Raw genomic sequence first — 19,180 nt, 5'->3', positions numbered from 1 at the left:
CAAGCTCACACAACTCCCACCTATGCTTATTCAGCAGCAATGCTGCACCAGCACAGCCTGGGGGAACAACGCAGACAAGGATTCAGGTGCCTGGATGGACAGACTCCAACCTCCCTCCAGGCTGCTTTGGGATGAACGATGCAGGCAGGGCAGCCAAATCACTGTGGTTATCATTAGGTGGCAGTTCCCAGCACAAAAGCAGAGTTGTCCTGCAGCCATCACGCCTCCACCATGGGCAGGAAGCAAAGCATCACCCAGGGCTGCAGAACAAAAAGCTGAGATGATGGATAACTGCACTGGGGTCCCTGTGTGAAGCACAGAGCTCAGACCTTGCCCCCGTCAAGAGGCTTTTATGCCCCTTCAAGGAATGCAAGCATCGGTTCTCCTTGGATGAGAAGCCTCAAATTGCACTGAGGACGTTCAGGATGGGTGTTAGGAAATGTTCCTGCTCAGAAAGAGCGGTGCTGCAGTGGCACTGCTGCACAGGAGTGATGGGGTCACCGTCCATGGAGGTGCTCCAGAACTGTGGGGATGTGGCACTGAGGGATGTGGGCATGGGGGGGTGGGCTGGGGTTGGAGCTGGGGATCTGAGAGGTCTTCTCCAACCTGAATGACTGTGTGGCTCTGCAGAGCTGTTAAGACACCAGTGCTGGATGGATGCTGAGGGCTTTCCTCGCTGTTCAGCTCTCTGATGACAGCCACCAGAAGAGGGGATGGATGACTCACCAAGAAGAGCAACCTCATTAACAAAGAGAAGGCATTTTCATTTAGGCTGCTTAAAGCACTTGTTTACACTTGTTTGAACAAACATTTAGCAGAAATGCTCTCTGTCAAGGCCTCAGCAATTGCAAGAGCTGGGCACTCCCTGTTGATCTGCACAGTTAAGGGGAAGCAGAACCCACACCCCCAATACAATAATGTCACATAGCAGCAGCTCTCAGCTCCGTGGCTGTGTAGATGGGTGCCCAACTCAGCTCAGCACCCCGGGGCACAGCACAGCACACAGTGGGAGCTCAGTGAGATCAGAAGGAAGCACACACACCCCAAGATGCCCGTTTATTTTTACGTATTTCTCCATCATGTTCCCATGTGCTGAATCCCTACGAAATTCTTGCAGCGTTCCAAACCACGTCTCCAAGACAACGAGGGTAACTCTTCCCCGGCACATTAAACAAAGGCACCAAAGGAGCTCTATCTTTTGAAGATCAGCCTGAATTCAGTACAAGAATCCATTTCTACCTTTCTGGGAGGGCTGTTCCAGGACTCATCACCTTTCTCTTCTGGTCACCTAAGGGTTGGGGTGGCACGTGGGGCTCAGCAGTACCCTGTGCCAGGCTGGGTGCACTCTGGGGGTCCCATTGGCTGTTGGGAACAGGGTGACCCAGTGACAGCTTGGGGCTATCCAAAGTGACAGGCCTGTGCTTATCACCAGTACGTGGAAATGAGCTGCCCAACACCCAGTGTATCATTGGGAAACTTGAAAGAATAGCTTCAGCTATTCAGTTATATGGCACATAACAGCAAGGATGTGCATATTTACACACAAAGGCGACAAAGGTTGGGAGGCTCTGTTGAAATAACTATTTGTGTGGTAAAACCATACAACCGAGAGCACCAAAAGCCCAAATCCTGAAAAGTTCAAAGAAGGAAAAGCAGAAGGCAGCTATTCAGTGCTCACATGAGACAGCAGCATCTGCAGCACCTCCTGCTCTGGGCTGGAGGGCAGAGAGCAAGAACTGGGGGAGCCAAGAAAGCAAAGCTGCAAACGCCATCCACAACAAACAGGTTGCCCAACAGCAGCTCCCTTCTAGCTGGGGACACTACTGCAACGTGCTCCTGTGCCCAGAAATACAGAAAGGAGAGGAGGGATGGGGACCACACCTTCAGCAAGGAGGAAGCCTCAGTTGAGCATTTTTAGCCAACCCCAAGGATGAAGAGGAAATCTACATTCTGTCTTTGGTTCTACCTTCTGCTGACTGGACAGCACTGAGCACCAATGTCTGTGCCCTGCAGCAGGCTTGAACTGCTTCAGCTCAAACCTGGGCTCACACTGTCCAACAAGTCAAACCCCCACATTGGGGCCAAACAAAGCAGCTGCAGGCGCCCATCCTGTCCCACCCCAAAGAGCATCTCCATCCTCCACCCCATGGCACTGCTCTCTGGCACCCCACAACTCAGACAGCATCACACCGAGCTGATTTTTGCCCAAACACCAGCTTTAAATGCATCAAATTGATGCAGGCTCTCTGGCCCATAGATGACGGAACTCATTTTCATCCACCCCTGAGCCTATAGCAGCCATCTCTGCCCTGCAACCCAACCCCCCGTGCACCACTCGTGCTGCACACACAGATATCCACGGTGCTCACACTTGCCTCAAATGTGACGAAGTCATCAAATTCATCAGGACAGGCCGGGGCTTCCTCCTCGGGGGTATATCCCATATCATACAGCTGGCTGTCGGGATCTGCAGAGGAAAATGAAAAAGATTCACCAAAAGGAAACGCACTCCCTTAAAGGAAGGCATGAGTAGGGAGGCACGACAGAAGGATGAGAACTTCCTTTGGCACACGCTGGTGCCCTCAGCTTTTGGGAAGGATCTCTGTTTCCAGGCATCCCACCTCCAGAAGGTCGGAAAGCAACTGGGGTGCTGCTCCCACGTGGCCCCTTGCTGCTCCTATGGGGCCAACGCACAGACCTGGCCCTACCCCACCATGCTTTCTGCTGCTTCTCCTGCTTTCATCCCTATCTCTGCTTCCTGCATCCTCTTAATCTTCTCCCAGAAGGCTCCAATCCTGCTGTGGGCAGGGAACACTGTTCGTTCTGCGTGTGACAGCCAACTACCATGGGAACAGCGGGGAGGGAAGGCAGGCTGCACCCAAGCTCTTGTCATGTCTGCTCCTCCCGTGCCCAGGCACAGCAGGAGCCGCCCTCGCAGGAGGACAGCAGAATGGGAGCTTTCAAGAAGGTGTCTTTAAAAACCTCCCTCCTCCTCTTCCCCCTCCTCCCACCCCCAAATGCAGCTGGAGCTGTGCGGGTCAGCATTGCTCCGAGCCCTCTGACAGAACAAAAAAGCACAAATTCCCCATGTTCCCTCAAGCAACAGCTAATGCCCGATCCAGCACACGACCTACATCGCAGACTGGAAATACCAAATGAAGATCAGCTGCTGCAGTCCCAAAATAAATAGCAGGCTGGAACCCACACAGCTCGGAGCTGTGAGCACTGCAGCACCGTGCTCCGTGTCCATAAGCCTGGCCAGGCAGCGTCACGCTGAGCTCCCAGGGAAGCTGTGATCCCATGGGTTTAGGAAGGACAGGCTGCCTGCAGCCACTGGAGGCTGAGGATGGGAGGGGATGCAGCCGCTGAGCCAAGTGCTGCAGGCATGGGGCAGCAGAGCCCTCCACTCACCTGCTGCCCACAGTCACCCTCCCCGGTGCCATCAGCTGGGGCTGTGAGAAGGCAGTGCAGGGACCGACACGAGCCCTGAGCCCACGGATGTGGCTGCAAATCAAAGCCAGGAACGAGGCAGACTGCTTTTCCAGAAATGGGCACACAGTGATTGCTCCAAACGAGCTGTGGCTCCAGCAGATGAAAGATGCTCTTGTTTGGAGTCAGTCTCTGCGCTGGGTGAGGGCTGATCCCTGCTGCTGGGGCTCCTGAGCACGTTGCTTAAGGCTCTCTCTTATACATTTACCTCCCTTTCCCTGGGCACAGCACCGTGCAGCCTACACTTGAGATTCTTCCCATTAATCACCTGCTCTCTATGCAGACCTAAGAGCCACCTCGGTGGCAGCTCCCAAACTGGGGATGGGGACGGGCACCAAGAGGCCTTCTGCCCACTGCCAGGAGAGCCCACAATGTGTCACACTGCCAGCACACAGCAGGGACAAACAGCCACCTCTCCTGATAACCGAGGCCAGCAGCCCCAGCATGCCCCCCCCAGGAGCCAGGGGTACCCCGGAGCTGGCAGAGCAGACGCAGGCTGCTTCTTTCTGCTCATCCCTCCACTGCTTTTTCTCCTCCCCCTCTAACTAGAGGCAAGAAAACCTCCCGATTTCCTACAGACACAGATAAAGATATTTATTCAGCTCATTCCTTCCTGAGGGGCTTGTAAAGGGAGGATTTGCAATCAGGAGATAGCTGCCAGCTCCCTTTGGAAGCAGAGGTAGAAAACGTGGGCACGCAGCTCACTGCCATCAGCTGCCTTCAGCACAGCTCTGCCCAAACTAGCACTGAGGAGCCCTTTGGCACAGGGTGAGCCCAAGGCTGGCTGCTCCATCTGGCTGCTCTGTGCACCAGCAGGGCTCATTTGCACGGCCAGCTCCGTCACCAACAGCAAGGGGACCCTTGGAGATGTCCCTTGCTGGTGGCACACCCAGAGGACAGCGCGTGATGCTCCCATCTCCCCCTGCTCCAGTGGAAGAGCCAAAAGGAACAAAACAACAAACAACAAAGGTTGAATTTTCTGCTCAACCCATTCCCTCCCCCTCCTAAAAAGCCATATGGTGCTTTGTGTATAGGGTAGAGTTGCCATGGAGAGCTCGCCTGCGAGTCTCCTGGCTCAATAGGCTGCATTAAGCCTCCAAATTCCCATCCAAAGGAGCCCCAAACCCAAGAACCCCTCACTGCTCTGCCAGGTGAGGGGTGCAGGATGGCAGCAGCAGTTCCACTCCATGCAGCCCTGCTCCAGCAGCACACAGTGAAGGATGGCTGGGAGCACAAACTCCCCCAAGCCCATGCCACATCCCTTCCCCACCCCCCACCACAAGCAGATGAGCACCTCCTCTGTTCAGCCCTGATTTCCTTCAGCATCCTCCTTCCCTCCCAGGGCTGATGTGTGCAGCACACTTGGAGCTGCCTCCTTCCAACGCAGGGAGGCAATGTCCCTTCCTCAGGACCTCCCTCAGGACATCAGGACATGCCCATCCCAAAGGCTGCCCCTACACTTCAGTGCTACAGGTGCCTGTCCCATCACATCCCCAAATCCCAAAGCTGCAAACCAGGCTCCAGCAAACCCTGCAGGGAGCTTTCAGCCCTACTGCCTTCCTGCAGAGAGGCAATATGCTGCACATTACACCTTCCTCCCAAACTCACTGCACTGATTTATTAGACTGGAATACATGAGCAGGGCACCAGGCACCAAGATAAAGCTTTACTTAAATTACTGTGGCGAGACAGCTTCACCAAGACAGCAATGCTGATGCAGAACATACAGAAGGTACTGCTGGAACCAGTAAGACTGAGCATCACCTAGTGAAGCTAAGGTGAAACTGGGAGGGAAAAAAGCAATTTTATCAATGATGAGGCCTCTGCAGCATCACTCTGACACCTATTCCTACCCCTGAAGTTCCTCACTGCCCAGCATGGAACCATTCAAACCCCACCAAAGATCACATCCCAGGCGGACAGCACTGAGCACAGCCTGGAGATGGGAGCTCCTGGCCACGTACTGTTGCAGGTCCAGCCACAGTGCTCCCTTTTCCTCTCCACATCCAATTTCCAGCTCTCCTGAGTGCTTGTCCCAGGCTCTGCATAGGGCTGCATTTGTGCTGAGCTCACACAGCAGCCAGGAATGCTCTCTCCATCGTCTCAGTGCTCCTCAGAAGGGCTGGGAGCTGTGATGGGCTTTTCAGGAAACGCAGCACAGCGTGGAGCTGCAGGAAAAGAAGGCAAGGGGTGCGGAGGGCTCCTGAAATAGATTCCAAAAACTGCTTTCAAAAGACAGCATTTTGGTGAAAAGGCACCTTGAGTGAAGAGCTGTAGTGCCACCCGGGTCAGGAACAGAGCCAGTTTTATCGGCTCCATGTAGGAATGACCTAGAAAAACAGAGCCTTTCAGAAGTATTTAAGTCATCTGCCAACACATACTGCTGCAAGCCACAGAGCCACAAACTCAGAACTCAGGATGGATTACATGCAGCAAACAGACCTGAATTATTCAGCACGGTAATGAAGCTGGCCAGCACAGATAGCAGGAAGGCAGCACAAAGCCATGGCTGGCTATAATAGAGAGGGCAACCACTGCAGGCTGAGCTGTCTCCATGGGCATGCTGCTTGGAAACAAGGCAAGGGTGAAACACGATGGTGCTCAGGAGATCTTGCATCCAGTGCCAGTGGGGAAGGCAGCATGCCCTCTGCATGGAAGCACCCAAGGCCAGGCTGGATGGGGCAGTATGCAACCTGGGCTCTGGAGGTTGCCCTGACTCCAGCAGGGGGTTGGAACAGGTTGGTCTTAAGGATCCCTTCCAACCCAAACTTGCCTGATTCAGGCAGCAGACAATGTGAGGAACCTCCTAAGTAAGACGGTCCCATGTGCAGAATAAAAGTAAAGAAAACACCACCCCAGGAGCGCCAATGTGCACAAAAAGCAAGCTGGCATCACTGCCAGCCCTGTGCCAGGCCACAGCACTGTCCTACCACCGACCTTCACCCAGCTCCAGCTCAGAGCTCCCACCTGGAGCGACCAAACAACCCAGCACCATGCCTACAAACACCTGGAATACTGCGCTCCAGGCTAAGTATAAGCGCAGTGCCTCTGAATCTGGGTAAGTTACAAAAGCAGCAGTAAAAACTAAATATAGTGATCTATAAAACAGGCAGGTTTGAGCTCAGAGGACAGAAGAATGCAGCGTCCTGACCAGAACTCACCTGCATTTGTGGTGAACCGAGGGAAGAAAATGCATCACATGAGGAGAGACATTGAGCTGTGCCTGAAGGGAGCACCCGGCCCATCTCACACCTCCGAGGCCAGCATGGTCGTGCTGCCAGGAGATACCATGTCCTCTGCAGCACATCCCCTGCTGCTGGCCATGGCAGAGCAGCATGCAGCCCCCGGCCCCCAAAATCCATTGACATCACAGAATCACAGAATGGCCAGGGACCTCAGGGATTGTGAATCTCCAACCCCCTGCCACATGCAGGGCCACCAATTTGATACCAGCCCAGGCTGCCCAGGGCCCCATCCAACCTGGCCCTGAACACCTCCAGGGATGGACGGGGCATCCACAGCCTCCCTGGGCAGCTGTTCCAGCATCTCTCTCTGTAAAGAACTTAATCATCCTTGGCTCTGTGTTCAAAGCATCTCAAACCCAGCAGTTACACCTCAGAGTGGACCCAAGGGGCAGAGGGGTGGCAGCAGTGATGTTCTCCCCATCCCCCTGGCTCAACAAAAGTGTTCCTGCTGACCTCTACTGACTGCATGAACAAAACTACATCCAGAACAGCAGAAGTGGAGAAGAAATGGGGCTTTTTAGCTAGGCTGAGGCTGCAGCCCGAGCTGATCTCCAGGGCCAAGGAGATGATCTGATCATGGAGCAGCCATTTGCAGTGATAAACCAGGGGCAGCTCCACATTGCTGTGAAGCAGGTATCCCTCAGGTTTTGTGTGTTGCCTGTTACACTCTGCTGCAGCAAGTATTCCTCTGGCACACGCAGTGAAAACATTCATGAAGAAAGAATCCTGAAAATGGCAGGAGATTCCTGGGCAAATCTCACATCCTGCTGAGCCCAAGGGCTGCTCAGCCTTAGCAGCAGCTTTACAGCAGCACATCTGAGCAACTCCCTGCCATTCCCATGGTGGAGCTGAGAGACCTCCGGACACAGCTTCTGCAACACTCCTGTGCTTCTCCCAGAAGTAGGTCACTGCACTGTGCTGCTTGCCAGGCTGGTTTTGGGAAGACACCCTCCCTGCTAAGGCACGGAGCAGGCCAGCTTCAGCTCTGATGCAACCCTCCTCTGAGCTGCCAAGGTACGGACACGAACAAGCCTGATTGTTGACGTCAATTAAGGGAAATGCAAGCCAGCAGTGCTCCCTGCAGCATGTCAGCCCTTGCACAGCACACTGCTGCTCACGCCATTGCGGGGAGGTCTGCATTTGGAGCTTGCAGAACCTCAGCCCTGCGAGGCAAGAGCCACACAGAGGTACCGTTTTCAAGCACAGTCCAAGCAGGTGCAGCTCTGCCCTTGTTTCTAGAGGGGTGATAAAGGGTTTGGCAACAGGCATCTCAGGAAGCATCCCCTTTGAAGCCAGCCCAGCAGCTGCATGTGTCGGGCAGCGCTTGGGGCTCCTGGGAGCAGAAGCTGGCTCATAGGGACATGCTCAGTGGTTTCCAAGCCAATCGTTGAAGCAGCACTATTTCAAGAGAAAACCAAGCCCAGCTCTTCCAAGAAAGGCTCAGCTTCTTGCCCCCAGCAGAAGGGGTCACAGACTGCAAGCACGTGGGCTCCACACTTAAAAAGCACAGCGACTGCTTGGAGCATCCCTCTGCACCACAGGGATGTGAAGTCTGATCTGCAACCAGCAGCGCTGCAAAGAGCAGCAGGAAGATTTCCCCCCTCTTAAATATGCATTTCAATACAGCATTTAAGCCTTCACTCCTTTCGGTGGCAGAATTAACAGCTACCCTCATAAACCCCTCATCCCACCAAGCAGCATTGTAGGAGCAGAGCAAGATGCAGAGACACAATCAGAACAATTCTGACCTCATTCTTGCTCATGAATCAACCTTGATTTCCCATTCACGGCAGCCCCAGTGCTGTGAGTGACAGCGGAACACAAAGAGGCATCTGCTGTCCCTTCAGCCACCACGAGTTGTCTCCCTGATGGGAGGAACGGTGGGATCAGTGGGAATGCACTGACTGCAGCAATGCAGGGATAAAGAGATCAGCAGATCGCCCAAGTGCGAAGCGTTCCCAGCAGTGCCAGATGCTCTCCAAGTCATTCAATGCACACAGGAGCCCTCCTTCCATCTGCTGAGCTTCGGTGAGGTCTCACCTATTACAAAGCAAACACCTTGCATGGCAAACGGGGCGCAGGCAGCCCTGCTGACAGCAGCAGGCTCTGACGTTAGCAGCATCCCATTGCAAACGCTGCCATATTTATTGCTGCACAAACGCAGCCTCAGAAAATAACTGCTGGATTGGGAGGGAATGCACGCTTCAGCTTCTGGAATTATCCCTGTGCAAGGAAAGCTTTCATCACACAGAGCAGAAGCCATCTGCAATGCAGATCCTACAAAGAAAGGGGCTACACGTGAGGCAGGCGGTGGCCCACCTTGCCAGATGGGGCAGATACCTTCACCAGCGTGCTGCACAGCTGGGGCAGAGCCATGTCAGCAGGGCAGCTCCCAGCCCCACAGCTCCCAGCCCACAGCTCCCAGGCATCCCCCAAGCAGTGCCCCACTCACTGTAGCCAGCGCTTCCCGCAGGCAGGAACTCCGTTACAGCTTCCAGGTTTGGGTGTTGGCTCCGCAGCTGGATTTTCCATCTTCCCAAATCCAAAGAGCTTTTAGCTCAATATTTTATTTTATTATTATTATTTTTTATTTTTTTAAAGAAAGAAACAAGATTTGACTATTTCCATCCTCCGGCCCTCTCCGATGGCTCAGGGCCGCCCTGGCTGCACAGAGCTCCTTTTGTTTGGGGTGAGGAGCGGTCGGATGATGCCTTGGGCTCCAGGAACACACCCTGCCCTGCTTCAAACAGCAGTAACCTGAACTGAGCCCAGCAGCCAGCCCTGCCTGCAGCAAGGCACTGCCCAGAGCTCCGGCACTGGGGGTTGGCTGGCTTTTCAGCCCCCATCCTGAGCTCAGCCCCATGCCATCCACATCTTAGTCCTGCGCTGAGTTTTCCAAGCAGCTCGCATGCAATTCCTCAGACTTGTTTCTCATAGAGCATAGAATCATAGATCAGCCTGGGTTGAAAAGGATCACAATGCTCATCCAGTTCCAACCCCCTGCTATGTGCAGGGTTGCCAACCACCAGACCAGGCTGCCCAGAGCCACATCCAGCCTGGCCTTGAATGCCTGCAGCACACCTGCTTGGAGACTGAGTGAATCCAAGCAGAGATGGGATCCACGCAGGGAAGGAAAGAGACTTTAAACGTAACACAACAGGAGGAAAAAAAAGAAGGGTAAACACATTTAAAAGAGGTGATTCTTTGCTCTCTGTCGGTAAAGCTGAGGACCACGTTCTCCCACTAAGTCTTCTCTTTGGGAAGGGTGGAAGGTAAGGCTGAGGTCTTCTCATTACAGTCTCCAATCCTGCTCCTTTTCCCCATGGTTGGCATCACTTGCTGGAGAGCAGGCGACAGAAGCAAGGCTCAGACCCACAGCGTTGCTCCACCACAGCGGGCAGGTGGCACAGCACTGTGTTCTGCAGCTCAGGCAGCTGGCAAGGCAACAGGAGTGAGGGTTCAGCATCCTCCCTGTGCATAAAGGCCAGCCGGACACAGGAGGCAGGTGTAAGGAAAGCAGCTGACAATACAGGTTTTGCTAGTTTTGCAAGCTTGCCTTCAGTTTGCCAGGTTGGTCTAGAGGAGCTGAGGAAAATCACAACTATTCCCCTAGGGAGAGCCTCCAGGAAGTGGGGAAAGGAAAAGGAAAGCAGAACATCCCTTGAAATAAAGCCTTACCAACACTACGGCAGGCACTGTGAGGTCCAAGCTTCCCAAGAAGGGTTCCTCCTCCCATTCTCCCCCCATGTGCAGGGAGCAAAGCACCATCTCCTTGCTCCCACATCAGCACCCAGCTCATTGCTGAGGCCACCTGCGATGCTGGGGCGGGACATGAAGGGACCACATGGCACATGTGTGCTATGGGATGCTGCCAACCCCCTTTAGGCACAGCACTGTGCAATCACCATCACCCAGCTGGGAGCAATGGGAAACCCCCAGGAGCCACAAATTTTACATCAGCTCTCACTTGCAGCAAAGGACCAAAGAGCTGCAGGTTACCAGGAAATGCAACAGGACTCCCTCGAGCTACAGAAAGGCCCAGCTAGTTAACAAAGCCTCATTAAGAGGTATTTTGCCAGCAGCAGGCTTCTGTCTTTGCAAAGGGATGATCAATACTGGGCCCCTCAACAGCAGCAACGAACCCTCATGTTCATTTCAACATGAACAGCCCTGCTGGTGAGGCTGAACTCTGCTTTTCTCATAGCCGTTCAGTGCCTGCAACATAAGAGAGGTCTGCCACACTTAACCACTGTAATAAACACACAGCAATCTCTTACTAAGTTAATAAATAGGATCTTAAAAGCTTCACCCAGATCTGCTTTTTTCCATTCAATTAATACAACACAATACTAGAGTGATGAATTATTGAAGAGAAACACAAGCCAGAGCTTTCACAAACACGCCCGACTCCAGTGGCAATTTATTACAAATTAATAGCATGATGCATTTCCTCCTGCTTCAGTGAAACTGATGAGCTGCAATGCCCACTGCTGCGGGCAGGGCTGCACACAGACAGGCTGTGGGGCAGGAAGGAGGGATGAGCAACCAACAAAACCTTTTCAGAGGGTTTCCCCCCCCCAAAACCAGTTGGTTTGTATGGGAAGCAATGGCTGTAGGTGGTGTTGGTGCTCAGGAGCAGGCTCCACGTGCAGCACACACACACTGCTGCACCAAAGCAGGGCTGAAATTTAAGACAAGCCCTTCTGTAAACAGAATGGATGAATGTGCAAATGTGATGCTTCCTATTTGCACATGTAAAGTCACATCTGCTCGCTAGGAGCCTCCCAGTGTTTCCCATACCCTCACCAACACCCATGCCCCCAAACGACCTTCCAGTGTTTGTCTTTGAGATGAATCACGTATTGAAAGATGTCCCTGTGTTTTTGGGGATTATTTTTATTGTTTGATTGGCTTTTTTTTCCTCCTCCCTTCAGCCTCCAGCCAGGTAACACAGTATTACTGTGTCACTATGGGAGCTCTTGTGCCAAGCAGACCCAAGGGCAGCATCCGAGCAGTCTTTGGTGCACACTGACCCTGCCAGCTGCAGTCAGACCCAACAGCACCCAGAGCACAGCAGGACCCATCGGCAGCACAGCACCCAGCTCACCTCCATTTCTGATAGCTCTGATCCCACGGTGGAAATCTTCAAAGCTGATGACTCCGAGTCCACTGGGATCGAGGTATTTGGTCAGCTCCTTCACCTGCAAGCACAACAGCACTGTTACCTCGCAGGGTTCATCATTTCTGTGTTTTAGGAGAGGTCCTGTTGTAACTGGGAAAACTCATCATCAGGCTGCCCAGTAGGAGGGCCCAATTAAGAAGGCTTGGTGGTGATGATGGATTGTTTCACGTTATAAATTTAGGCCACATAGCTGAAATGTTTGCACAATGAGATGATGCCTGGAGAGAGGACAGGACAGGGCAGTGAGCAAGGAGGGGACGAGGGGACGAAGGGACATGTACTGGGCAATTCTGTGGGGCTGGAGTGTCCCAGGGCACTGCAAGGGCAATTCCAGTGCTGGGGACAGGGAAGGGAGCACTCAGAGAGCAAAATCCAAGTGGTTCCTCGTGGTCCTGTCTGCAGAGAGCAGCCCGAAACAGAGCACTGAAGGGTCAGAGAGGACAGCATGACTTAAACAGCCCATCTGAACCCTGGGTGAAAAATGAGAGATGTAAACCATGGTTATGTAACACCCAGCTGGCCCCAGACAGAAGCCTGCAATGGGGATGGGAGTAGAGGGGCAGGAGGATGGAGGGCAGTGGGCACCTTAACAGCAGGGCCAGAACCTCCTGCTCCACCAGCCACACTGCCCTGTACCCCAGAGCTCTGCCCATAGGAAGGGCATTCTGCCCTCCAAAAAGCAACAGGTTTTGCTCCTCGGCTAAGCCAGTGGTGACAATTCCAAATTCATATTGACACAAAGGCTTGGCAGCTGCATGACCAGGAGTTTTCCAGGAAGGGAAGGGATTCCCATCAGCTCAGCAGCCCATGGACCAGGAAATGGAAGCAGTGGGCCTTGCTGGTGGATGGATGGATGCAGCAGGACAACAGAACCACTGCTTGAGCAACCAACAGCAACAGAACAGCTCGCTGGGGGACAAGACCTCAATGGAGCGAGCAGGCTGGATCCCAACACAACACACTGCTGGCTGGGACTTGGCTTTAGCCTAAATACAACCACCAGAGGAAGACGTTTCCCCAGGAACCTCAGATGCAGGGTTTAGATGTGGGTGCGTGGAGCCAGGAGCTGCCCTTGATGGCCCTCGTGGGCCCCTTCCAGCTCAGGAGATTCAATCCTACAACTCAGCCTCACGCTCTGACCCGGTGGCGGCAGCCAGTGCTGACTGGGGACTGCTGGGAACCTGGGAGCAGATCAGAACACATCACTATTTCACTTATAACAGGATGGAGCCCCAGGACTGCATTCCTGCTGAGGCTGCGGTGGGCAGAGAAAACACACAGCCACACACAGCCCAGCAGCTCCGGTTACCCACCCACTTCTCACTGCTGCCCCCAGCCAGACCCGACCCCAGAGTGGATTGCTTCAGCACAGAACATGGCTGTGGACAGCCCAGAAAGGTTTCCTATCGTTTTTTTCTATAGCTGTTTGAGCAGCTTTGCAAGTTGCTGCACATCCAGCCATCACTCCTCACACATCTGCACACTCAGCTTGGACAACACAGCACAAAACCTTGCTCTAATCCGGCTGCTGAGCTCCTAGCAGCCTCTGCTTCCACCTTCCCCTATTGCAGCCTGCAGTTCTGCAGGCTCGGTGCGAGGCTCCACGCTCCATTTAACACTCCCAAAGCCAGCCTGAGCTTTCTGCTCAGCCTCACCCAGCCCACCCCTCTGCTTACCCACAGCTTTTGCATTGCAGGCTGCCCTACCACGTCTGCTTGCTTTGCAGCATAGGACAGGACAGCCTGCAGGATTGTGGCAGCAGACGTTGGGCAGCCCACAGAACTTTAGCAGAGAGAAAGCTGAGTGCCACACTGACATTTATGCTAAACTCAGGGACTTTTTGTTATCAATGCTCTGATAAGCAAGGCAGGGCCCTGGCTGGATGCTCTCTTCCTTATGTCCACCCAGCTCTTCAGCCTGAGGTGCTGCACAGGGTTCAACAGTGCATGCAGTAAGGAGCAATCCTGCTTGTGATGCAGCAGCTCTGCCCTGCTACTGGAGGGCACAAATAGGTGTCTTCATTTGTTGGTTATCATTTTGCCTCTGCGGGCTAAACCCAAGAAAAAATACGTATATATATATACACACACATATGTTTTTAAATGCTAATTACAGAAGTTAGAAGTTGTGTTCTTTACCTTTGGAGACGTGCAATGTGTTGGCAGCACTGTGCTCCTGCTGTCAGACCCGCAGGCACTGCACGACCCGCAGACTGCGCTGCCCCAACGAGCTGCAATGGGATCAGCTGAAACGAATGGATCCCTCCTAATGCTGCATTTGTCTGTGCTAAGCCCACCACCATCCCCGTGTGCTGGGTGTGCAAACACTGTGAGCAGAACTCAGTGTCTCTCCATCCAGTGCGCGTCCCGGGATGCTGCTGTGATCTGAATAGGGCTGCACAGAACCCAGAGCAGAAATGCCCTTCCCAGCACTGCACCTCTGTAGTTCCACTGGCACCAGCCATGCATGCTGCCATGCTGGCAGCTCAGGGTTCCATCTGCCCCAACAATGTTCATAGGAACTCACTCCATCGTTTGTTAAAGGATCTGGCACTACAGCAAGCAGGCAGAACCCCACAACAGGCTTCTCTCATGCTGCAATTACACCTAATTAACTAACCTCTAAACTACCCCCCAAGGGGGCAGATCTCATTACAGGGAGAGGCAATGGTCGATTGTGAGGAAGCAGCACAAGAGCTGCATTATTTACTCTGTGAGCAGTGGCATTGGGCCAGGGCTGCTGTGGGCACTGCCCTCCATGGAGCCCTGGGAGGAAGGCAGCAGGCTGTGCCTGGCCAGGCCCTGCTCCCAGGCCTAACAAACACCAGTGAGGATGCTGAGGACCCCCCCTGCCATCCTTACGGAGCAGAACAAAGCAGCACATCCAGGCAAAGCTCCACGTTTCCCACGTCCAGCTGATTTGATGCTGGCAGAACCCCCCCCCCCCCCCAAGGTCTGCAGAATCACTCAGGTTGGAGAAGACCTCTCAGACCCCCAGGTCCAACCCCAGCCCAGCCCACTGTGCCCACAGCTCTGGAACACCTCCATGGACATTGGCCCCATCACCCCTGTGCAGCAATGCCACTGCAGCACTGCTCTTGCAGAGAATAACTTTTCCCCAGTAGCCAACCTGACAACATCCTCCCCTCCAGAACAGTTGGGGTTATTTGGGGCTTTTGGGCCGTGTAGCTCCACAGGTTCCCTGCACCTCCTCCAACCAAGCTCTGCCGTGCTTATAAACTCATTCTCAGAGCCCAGGTATGACTAAGTTGTGCATCAATTGCTTTTACGCTGCAGCAACATTTAAGGGAACAGCTTTGAGGGCGGCTTGAAAACACCAACGGGGAATGAGAAGTTACACTGAAATGCTTGTATCCAAACTTAATTGCTTTTGCCTCAAGCGTTCCAGATTTCCTGTCCCTGCCAAGCACTCCAGCTCCGTAATAAACACGTTTATTTGTTCAGCCAAACTTGAAAAAGTTCTTCTTCCTCCAGCCCTCCACGATGGGGAAGGTTTTGTTTTCCAGCTTTTGTCTTTCTAATGATGAGGGAAACCTGTTCTCACCCCTCCAAACGCCCTGGCTGCACCCAGAGGAACAGGAGGTGTTGTGCAAGGCTCCCATTCCTGCAGCACGACAACAAGCTGCACAGACACCAACAAGCCCCATACGTGCTGGGGGGGTCACATACAGGGGACTGAGGGCTGCAGGCTGCAAACACCGACCCTATAACACCCCTACAAGAAGCTGGATGACGCTCATCCACCTTGCTGCCCCTCAGCCAGCAGGTCTTCCTGCAGCCCCCAGTCCCACAGCGCGGCAGAGCTGCCAGGGAACGCTCACTGCCTGCTTCCTGCCCTTGAAAGCTTCTGTCCTACAAGCACAGCTTCGAGCTCCTCCTGCTCAGCCTGAGCTTCCTGCTGGACTCCAGCAGAGCGGATTTCCCCTGCCAGGTCACCCAGCTCCAGCTCCTGGCATTGCGTTTTGCTCCTTCCTGAATGGCGGTGGAAAGGGGCTCTGGGGGGTCTGCGGGATGGGGCTGAGCAGGGGGAGGTGCTGCTGCACCAGACAGGAGCGCAGCCAGGAGAGCCGCACTGAGAACAACGCTATGGTCGGAGAGGGAAACGCTTTTGGCATGCAGGAGTTGCTGGAAGCACAGAATACACCGTTCCCCAAGGACAAATCTGCTATCTGTGTCAGCAGGAGAGATGAACAACCCGAGCACAGCAGCGAGATAGCAAAGCACAGCCCCATCCCACTCGCGGCCCCGAGCTGCCGTAATGCTGGCAGCGTGCTGCCGACCCCCAGCCGTGCTGCAGGGAGCAAAAGCACAGGGAAGTGCCACGTTCTGGAATGTGATACTGCTTCACCCAGCTCAGAATTGCTCATGCTCACGTGGAGGAACCGGTCCGGTGCCTCTCAATAGGGAGCCCGGGTGGGTGCAGCACATGGGGTGCAGAGCATCACTCCCTGCCCCAGTGCCAGGTTCAAAGCCAATCCCATCTGAGCACAAGAAGCAAGGGGAAGTCGAAGTAGGGGTAAAATTGAGAGAAATTACGCAGGCAATTGGTGTAATGGCTCTCAATTACCGCCTGTATTGGGTTACATAATGACAGCAGAGCTCTGAAATGCTCTGGAAGTGTTTATAGCTGAAGCAGTGTCAGGATGGCTCCAAGTGCGGAACTGCTGCGTGCTGCTGCAGCCCCATCCCAGGGGGGTTCGGCGGTCCCGGATCCATTCTGCTGCTTACAGCCCTGAGAACAGCCCACCCTGCTCCTCATTGCGAGCAACGCTGCCAGAATTCAGCCTCTGCTCAGAGCACAGCCCTGCACAGGGGCTCCTCCCTGCCCACCCAGCCAGTGCTGTGGGTCCAAAGCCCCCAGCAGGTAGCAGACATAAGAACCCCCAGCACCCTCAGCCCCCTGCCAGGACCTGGCTCTGCTCCCTGCCCTCCTGCCCAGGCTTTAGGCTTTATGCGAGCTCCCAAAATACCTCTGTGCCAGAAGGAAGAGTGGATAAAAAACGGTTTCTGAAAGGAGCTGGTGGATGGGATACGGTCACCCCCGCGCCTTTGAGCTCTGATGGGTGATCCAAAGGTCTGAATACAGCCACTGATGTTATCACAGAGATCTGCCCGCAGTGTGATAGCTCCTAAGCCATTCCCAGCCACAATAAAGGGCCCTTTCAAAGAGCTCAGAGCCAAAAGTTAACAGGAGAAGTAAAAAGGCACCCACTCTCCCCACACTGCAGACATAATCCCTTCATTGGAGTCCTCGGGATGCTTACAAATGAGAACACTTCATTTGTGCTTAACCGTGATCTACTGTGCCCAAGCAAGAAACACTGGGGCTTGGAAGCTTCTCCCAGGACAAGGGAACAGCTTCAGATTCACTTCTTTTCCAAAGCACACGGCCACAGTCTGTCTGTCCGTCCGTCCATCCATCCATCCGAGCCCACAGCATCACACTGCAGCTCTGCTCCCCTCAGCAGACTGCAAAGCCAAACGGCAATTAGAGCAATTAAAGGTGCAGCCGCACAGCTGGAAGCAATTTAAGCTTCACTGGCACTTCAGCAGCCTGCAGATCCACAAAAGATGCTCACAGGATTCTCATTATTGGCAGAAGATCGGGGGGTGGGGGGTGGGAAATTGAAGTTCCCTTGTGTCAGAGCTGCAAAAGATGAGATCTGATGGGTGAGTGGGAGATGGAGGGAACTGAGGGGATGCTCAGGCCCAGGGATATCAACAGCAAGAGGGAGGAGCTAAAGAGAGAGACCCTGGCTCAGGGGCGGGAGAGAGAGGAAGGCTGCTTCTCAAGGAGGGGTGTAAGTACTGAAGGGAAGAAAGCAGCCCATGGGAACAGGGCTGGGAAGAAAGGCCGAAGATCTGCCAGAGCACAGAGGGGCTGCAGTGCTTGGAGAGAGCTAAAATAGGTGAGCTGAGCTGCTGACTCCACGGAGCAGAGGGATCCTGTGGTACAGCGGGTTGGTCTGCCTCCAATCATCTTCTACATCAAAACCAAAGAGAAAAGATAGGGATGTCAGCAGGAGGGCTTCTGCTGGTGCACAACCACTCCTCCTCCTCCCCTACACAGCACAGCATTCCCAGCCCGGAGCAAAGCTGGTAAGGAAACACAGAGCTGCTGCAATGGGACAGGCAGAGCCCAGCCTCAATGGAGTGAGCCGAGTTGGGTTATTGCACAACACCATGATGCAACAAAACCTTCTCGGCAGGCGTGCCCCCACCTGAGGCTGCCATCCCACAGCTCCGGGGAAACAACAGGCCTTCAACAACAGCCAAAGCCCCCAGTCTTCACCATGCAGAGGAAGAAATTCACAAGTATGTCGGTTTTCATGGCAGCAATGGCAGCTGGGTTCTTCCCTTTGACGTTTGGCTAGGAACTGCTGCAGCCAAACAAGCAGGCAGCACTGAGCTCTATGTGCCTCTTGTGTTCCCAATGACACCAGGCAGGCTGTCCCTGCTCCTGGTACAAGAGAAGCCTTCTCAGTGCCCACACAGAATGAGCAGAGTGTATTTCAGCACGGAATGGGAAGGAACAACTGGCTGTAAGGAGATACAAGCCAGCAGCCTGCAGATAACCCTTTACTACAGCCCAGAACCTCCTGCACACCCCACCTGGTTGCAGACAGACCCCAGCAGCCCGCAAGCTCCTCGAGGCAGCTGCATTTCTTCTGCACCTTGGAGGAGCTGACACAATTCCTGCATCCCCTGTGCCCTGAGTCGGATCCTCCTGCAATGTGCCACAAAGGGACCACGAGCACAGAGAACAGCAGCAGCAGAGGATGCCCAGGGCAGTGCTGTGGGCACAGCAGGCTGGCAGCTCGGCGCTGCAGCTCATGGCTTCCCCCATCGCCGTGACATCCCTCCATGGCACAGCAACGCCGGCCGCCCCTCGGCTCGTCGGGCATCCCCGCGTCACAGAGGTGCTGTGTCAAAGAAACACCTCCGCTTCCTTCTGAAGAGGCGTTTTTCCCGTGAGGACGTGGACAAAAAGCCCTCCTCCTCCTCCCAGCACTCCTTCACACATGGTAATTTGCTTTGTCATGCCGCTGGAATACGGCGCAGCGGTACAGCCCGGAATGCGAGCAGAGCTCCTGTGAGCGCACGCACGGGCCGGGCACGGAGCTGCGCTGCCAGCAGGGCTGCACGCCTCAAATCAGCCCTTCCCACGCAGTACCGCCGGCAGCTCCCAGCACCCAAACCCATCCCAGCACCAACTGCAGCCTTCTCCATTTTGGGTCACGCCG

The 19,180-nt window shown here is 54.2% G+C and overlaps 1 protein-coding gene across 2 annotated transcripts in view; it reads right to left on the bottom strand.

Moving 5' to 3' along the window:
- RAB11FIP3 (RAB11 family interacting protein 3) overlaps positions 1-19,180 on the bottom strand; it is a 44,315-nt gene that overhangs the window by 24,527 nt on the left and 608 nt on the right. For both annotated transcript variants that reach the window (XM_042864718.1, XM_042864719.1), the window contains exons 2-3: positions 11,842-11,935; positions 2,376-2,467 (exon numbers count right to left, since the gene is read on the bottom strand). In XM_042864718.1, coding sequence (XP_042720652.1) covers positions 2,376-2,467; positions 11,842-11,935 — 186 coding nt within the window. The remainder of the gene's footprint in view (positions 1-2,375; positions 2,468-11,841; positions 11,936-19,180) is intronic.

Source organism: Lagopus leucura, unplaced genomic scaffold (assembly GCF_019238085.1).
Source record: "Lagopus leucura isolate 7727_CA_CO unplaced genomic scaffold, USGS_WTPT01 Super-Scaffold_760, whole genome shotgun sequence".
NCBI lineage: Eukaryota > Metazoa > Chordata > Aves > Galliformes > Phasianidae > Lagopus > Lagopus leucura.
The sequence above is the reverse complement of the archived record's forward strand: the minus strand, read 5'-3'. Positions and strand labels throughout refer to the sequence as shown.